Source organism: Mastomys coucha, unplaced genomic scaffold (assembly GCF_008632895.1).
Source record: "Mastomys coucha isolate ucsf_1 unplaced genomic scaffold, UCSF_Mcou_1 pScaffold22, whole genome shotgun sequence".
NCBI lineage: Eukaryota > Metazoa > Chordata > Mammalia > Rodentia > Muridae > Mastomys > Mastomys coucha.
Window position 1 is genome coordinate 4,981,120 of NW_022196905.1, and position 6,415 is coordinate 4,987,534.

Genomic DNA, 6,415 nt, shown 5'->3' on the forward strand with positions numbered 1-6,415 from the left:
CTTATTGATTTTGCCATACCCTCGCTTATAGATGAGCTCATTTACTGACTTCAGGTTGGGGTACCCCCATGCAATGTACGGTTCCACAATCCTCAGGAGGATCTAATTCATGAGATCTATACAGTTGGGAAACGCTTCAAGGAAGTAAATAACTTCCTGTGGCCCTTCAAATTATCTTCCCCATGAAGTGGAATGAAGAAAAAGACAACCCACTTTGTAGAAGGTGGAGATGCTGGCAACAGGGAAGACCAGATAAACAGGCTTATTAGACGGATGAACTAAGGTGTCATCCATGGTATTTTTGTAATCTGATCAGTTAATAAACAGTCACAGCTTGGCAAATTGAAAATAAAAATTATATGCCTCTCTTAACTTACTTGTCCTTTCAGCTCAGGTCTAGAAAAGAAGGTCTTAGATGCCACAGATTGTATAAGGTGGATGCTTGTGATCCAGTCTATGTTCCATTATACTTCTGTCATTAGATAGATAGATGTGAGAATTTTAGTTAAATGGAAAATCTAGTGTTGGGTAACATCTGACTCCTCATTTTCACACCCATGAACTTCTTCTATGCTAGTACCAATGAAACAGATTTCAGTGCTTAGAGCACAAAATGTTTACTAGGACATTTTCTTTGGAGAACATAGAACTGACACAATCTTGAAAATAAGCTGATTTGCAAAACGCATTCATATATACATATACACATACATATACATACACACGTACACATACATCACTCAAGAAGTTTGCAACATGTGTGTCAAACTCGTGTGGTAGTTTAAGAAGATTTTTATGTCTTCAACTGGTAGGCAGTGAGGATGCGTAATGTGTTACTATCAAAAAGAGCAGACAACTCAAGAGTATATAATTCCATGATACTCTATTCATTGTGTTTAGTAGCTCTGGAAATTCACAAGTCAATCTAATAGTATACTTCATGGAATAAGCCCAGATTGTGGGAGAGAACTATTTATATCAGTGCTTCTTCAAAATGCTTGGAGCTTGAGGCTCATGATAATAAATCCATAATGGAGGTGGTCCTCTCCCTTCTGGCCCCCTGAACCTGACTCATAACACACTGGTGACCATGAGGTCTTTTGTACAGCTATGCTCAGTCGGTGCTATGCTCGGAGTTTGCCTTTCTCTTTTAACAGACATCTGTTCCCAACAAACTCAGCTCTGTTCTCCATTTGGGAATCTTCTGATTAAACAGACTTTGTAGTTTATATGAAGCTTAGCTTACCAGTTATTACAAAACTAAAAATCAGCAGAATACATCCCAGAAAATGGTAGAGAGTATTGTTGAATATTTCTTTAGGAATTGGATTTGGTAGCTTCCAGAGGGATACCAGCAAATGTCAGTTAAATGATGTTCTAAAACAGGAGCTGGCTACCAGTGATCTGGTGGACTTGGTGTCAGGTAACAGAACTTGATATGTCTCTTAAGTTAGACAACAAAAGGAGAAAGTAAGTTGCCTAATTACTAGACTGTTAAAAACACAAAACAAATAGCAACAAAGCCAAGAACTCTCATCTTAATCACATTAGCTCTTCATTTCCAGATAATTCTTACTGTGGTGTGGAATGGTCATTTTGGGTGGACTGGAGACATGGCTCAGCTAGTAAGAGGGTTCACTGCTCTTGCAGAGGACCGGAATTTAGTTTTCAGTTCCCACATTGAGGAAGTCACAGTCACTTATATATGACTCTAGTGCTAGGGGAACTGAGGACCTCTTTTGACCTTCTGTGTTCCCACAAGCCTGTGTGAATGTACTTGCATGTACACACACATATACACCTGCACACTTAAAAAATCACCCTGGTTTTAGCAGATAGAAATTGGATTTTTTTCTCTAGAGAGTGAGACCCAGTGCCTCTATATGTCTCTTTGATTGGAGGGAGGACATGAGGGACAGGAAAGTGTTAGAAGTTACTACTCAGCTCATAGAGCTGTCCCAACTTTCTGTCTATGGAATATAAACACCCAAGGGAGAAAGAATGAGTACTCATATCTGGGTCAGTAGTAAATTTTTAAAGGGTAAAATCATATATAAGTGTAAGCAAATGAAAATATGATTTTTACCATGACCCTTTTGAAACAAAAGTACAGAGAATAAACATTTTAATGCAACACTACACCTTTTTATTGTGTTCCTTTTTAAAAACTAGTGAGTGGTATAGCTCAGTCTCTGAGTTAGTGCTTAGCACATGTGAGACCTTGGCTTCAAAGCTCATCACTAAAATAAATAAAAGCTGGGATGAGAAGTTACTATGTAGCTCTGGTGACACACTTTTACATTAGAGAGAAAATAGAAAACTCCTCATCCTACTGACCTAAAATCAAGAATAGCAGGGTGCACTGGGATACTGAGGTGTAGGGGACTCAAGGGAGGACTCCTCTCTTGTTAAAGACAGCCATGACTAAAAACATGAGTCCATGCTGATTTCTAAGTATCCGCATAGAACAGTAAAACGAAACCTGTACGTAAAACTTGCAATGCATTTTTCCTTTGAAGTTAGATTTATAATGAGGAATGTATGTTTTTAAGTGAATATTTAAATGTTCAACCTGAAAGAAATCTGAAGTGTATGGATCGACTGGAGTTTTGAGTAGCTGTACTTCATAATTGTGCAGGGACTTCCACTTGATAGAAGCCCATTGTAAGCATGTCAACATTGTCAGGTTATCCCATTGTCAGCAAATCATGCCAGCTATTAAAAATATTTTTCATTTTAAATTATTTTAAATGTTTTTTATGGATTTGTTTATTTTTTGTTCAGTCAGGTAGGGCTATGTGTGATTTAAAGGAAAGGAGGTAACAGAAAGATACTGAGTTTTGATATTTCTTCCCTATTATGAGTGACACATAAAAACTTGATACTTCACAGGTGAACTCATCAAATACTTGGTGTATGTTCATAATTTACCTTATAATGGCAAGCCAGACTATCAGAAGCTCAAGAAAATTTTGAATCCAGATGGAGTACTTTTAGGGCCACTGGAATTTTCCACTAAAGTACCAAGTGTCAATGTGCGGACTCCAACCCATAAAAAAGTAAGTACAACATAATCCTTGTGTTCTTGCCAATCACACACTGTGAAAGTGCATCCATGGAGACATCTCAGGGCAGAAGTGACTTGCTTGCTACAGTAATTCCTATTCCTCTTAATCCAGCAGTAAGAAACACGAGCATCACTCTGGTGCGTTGTCTCTTAGAATGGGATCTGTTCCTACTGTATGTTGATAAGGAATGAATAATCCCTGATGGCCTTATGCATTGATTGCTAGGAAAAAGAGAGCTAAAGGCCCCTTGGCCCTGCCGCGGGAGAGCCTTCCTGTGCTTCTTTAGGCTTTCTCTTACTACTGGGCCTGCGGCTTTCTCTCCCAATTTCACCATAACATGCAGCTGGGTAATATTCTTAGATAGTATTGATACATATCTATTGACCTTTCAGTTTATAGAAGGAATTATTTTATTAGCAAAGTTGTTATTGAATTTGTTATTTCCTTTATTGGGTCTCTTTGAATTAATGACCTCATGTCAACTTAAAAAAAAAAGTAAATTCTTAAAGCAAACAATTATAAAGTCAAAGGATTCTCATAAGAGGATGGTAGAAGCCAGTCTGTGATTAACAACAGTATTATACTGACAAGGTGGTAACTCTCACTTGAAGCTCTCCATTTTAAATGCATGCATCCACACACACGTACATGCATATATACATGTGGAAGGCGTTCTTTTCTGCCAGAGGTAAAAGTTAGGGTTAGAATGCCATTCACTTGTAACTTTTCTTATGAACTTTGGATCATCACAACTGCTCGTGAGCCAAGAATGCAGGATGCAGGCTAATGTGGCTGCTGGATGAATGGTGACTCAAGTCTCAGTGCACAGATGGTTCTGATTTGCTGAATTTTGTAGCTGCTGCAACCGAAGACATAAAATATCCTTCTAGTCATAAATTAGCTCTTTGGAAGCAAAACCTTGGCACAAGAGCTTTACAACCTTCAATTAGTAGGAAAAGAAGTATTTGAATGGCTGTGGTATTGACATCTGCAGGCCCGCATAGTAATCATTCCTAATAGAAGAGAATATCTGTTTGAGGAGGGTTTGCATGGCTAATTAACTAGCAGTGAGAATATGTAATTTTTTCATGATCCCCTGATTGTCACCTTTCTCTCGTGACACAATTACATTTTATTGTAGCAAGTGCCTCACAAACCGATTGTCAGCACTGTTTACATGGTACAGGAGGCAGAACAAAAGTTCATGTTTAATGAAAAGCCACTGGATTTTGATCTTGGTAATTATGGAGACTTATTTTAACAGTTGTATTGACTTTTATACTTTTATGACTTTTCCAATAAAACAAAACAGCATTTCCCTGACATGATACCCTCACAGTCATGGTCAGTACTTAAGATGTAAGATTTTCACCCTTTTTTGGAGTTTTCACTTTCATAAGAATAACTGAAATGTAAATGAAAGCATTAAAAACTACTAATACTTCGGGTATTAAATTCCCGTCATTACCTCCACAGTCTTCAGTTCTCCAAATCAAAGAAGATTTGTTGTGAAACCATTTTTAAGCAGAAAATAATATAATATAGATCATTTTCCAATGAGCTTTCATTAAAAATATTTTGTTCCTTTTGATTAGACCACTTTGATTTTAAGAAACACTACTTAAAATTAACAGTAATTTTAAAATCTTAATTTCTGTTATTAGTGTCATCACCCTGCATATGTAGGCACGAAGACATTCCACAGTATATCAATATTTAATTAATGACTTTGTTTCTATACTATTTTATGTGCATATATATGTTTAAATATATCAAAAATATAGTTTGACTATCTGTGGGGAAATTGAGTCTTAATTTTAAGTTCTACAGTTTACAGATTTCTATTAATTCTATAAAAATCAAACCAGCAAATGTTGACCATTTGCAGTCATAACTGCACTGTCCTCAGTTCTGCTGAGTGACGCTCACAGGATGGTATCTGCAGTAGATACTTCCTTAACAGAATTGTATGAGTCAAGGCCTGTCCACCCAGTGGCTACACATTTGCACTTCCCTGTGCCAGCCTCTTCCTCAGTCACTCAGGGCACCTATGCATGTGGGCTGTTGCTGCTACTTGACAGTGTAGTGAACAAATTGGTTCCTTGACAGGTATTTAGAAATATCAGTCTATGTACCTGACAAAGCACACACATTCAGATACCTGTTTTCTACCTTTTATTACTTAAAGGAAAGAAGGTTATGGATGTTTACCTTTTCAGCATATTATTTAATTCTAAAATGAAAGTTTTAAAATTTAACGTTCTTAATAAAATGTTTGACTTAGAAAGTAGCACACTAGTGTAAGAATTCATAACATGATTGTGCAAAGCAAAGTGAGGTATTTTACTAATAGATGTTTGAATGAGTGTGATGAACATTTAGAGTACACTGATTTTCTGTAGAGCTAAACTGGAAATGAATTTTTGCCAACATAGCAGAGATGCCGTTTTATTTTTTCCTGAAACACATAGCCTTCACTGGCAGGACCATCCAGCAGCCCTGGAGGTGGCTGCTGTCACCAGGCTGGTCTGGTGACAAGATTCCTGGTTTAGATGGCTCAACAGTTGCTTGTGCCACCCCAGAAGCATTTGGATTTGCTTTTTGTTTTTTCATAATGTGTTGTGTTAGGTTTGGATTGAGGTCTGCTTTAGCGGGCATGTACCATGTGCTATCCCCTTGCTCACCCTCTACAGTTTACTCTTTCAAAGTCAGCGAATAAAATCGCATCTCCCCAGTGCTTGTCTAGGTCAGTTTCAGCTCCAGGGTTCTCAGAGTGTAAACCCAACCACAGAACCTCAGGGTGCAACTCTGCCGCTTTCTCCAGGTCATATTTCAGTGGCTGAGCCTCCTCCTTGAGCAGGAAGTCAAATGAATTGCCCATTTCAAGGCAGAAAGAAGGCTGTGGGTCAGTTTGAAAGTTCCAGTTTCCCTCATTACACACAGAAAAATGTGGGTCTTTTTCTCAGCCTGAACCCAAGGTCCAGCAAGTCAAGGAGGAATGCATATTGCTGGGGTACAAAGCTTCATGGAAGACCTTTAATTTTCAAAAGAATTCTCTGAACTTGTCTTCCTGTATGTTTTCTATGTGAGAGGAAGGGAACACAAATCCCTGGCTGGGAGACTTTATTATCAATGTTTAGGAGTATAAAGCATTCTTGTTTTATAGAGCAGTGTAAGGAACATTAAGCAAATACTATCTCATATAAGTAGTGCGTTTCCTTGAAAGTGCTGCGTACTTGGAAAGTGCCCCCTTTGATACTCTGAGATGCCAGGAGTGTTTTGTATTTCTTTTCATATCTTTGTAAATAAGAAAGTTTCACTCTGTTCAAAATTATGAGTTAACTCAT

The 6,415-nt window shown here is 37.8% G+C and overlaps 1 protein-coding gene across 9 annotated transcripts in view; it reads left to right on the forward strand.

Annotated features, from left to right (window-relative positions):
- The window catches only part of Vrk2 (VRK serine/threonine kinase 2), a 119,749-nt gene that overhangs the window by 106,171 nt on the left and 7,163 nt on the right, over positions 1-6,415 (forward strand). For all 9 annotated transcript variants that reach the window (XM_031342084.1, XM_031342087.1, XM_031342082.1 and 6 more), the window contains exon 11: positions 2,893-3,059. In XM_031342084.1, coding sequence (XP_031197944.1) covers positions 2,893-3,059 — 167 coding nt within the window. The remainder of the gene's footprint in view (positions 1-2,892; positions 3,060-6,415) is intronic.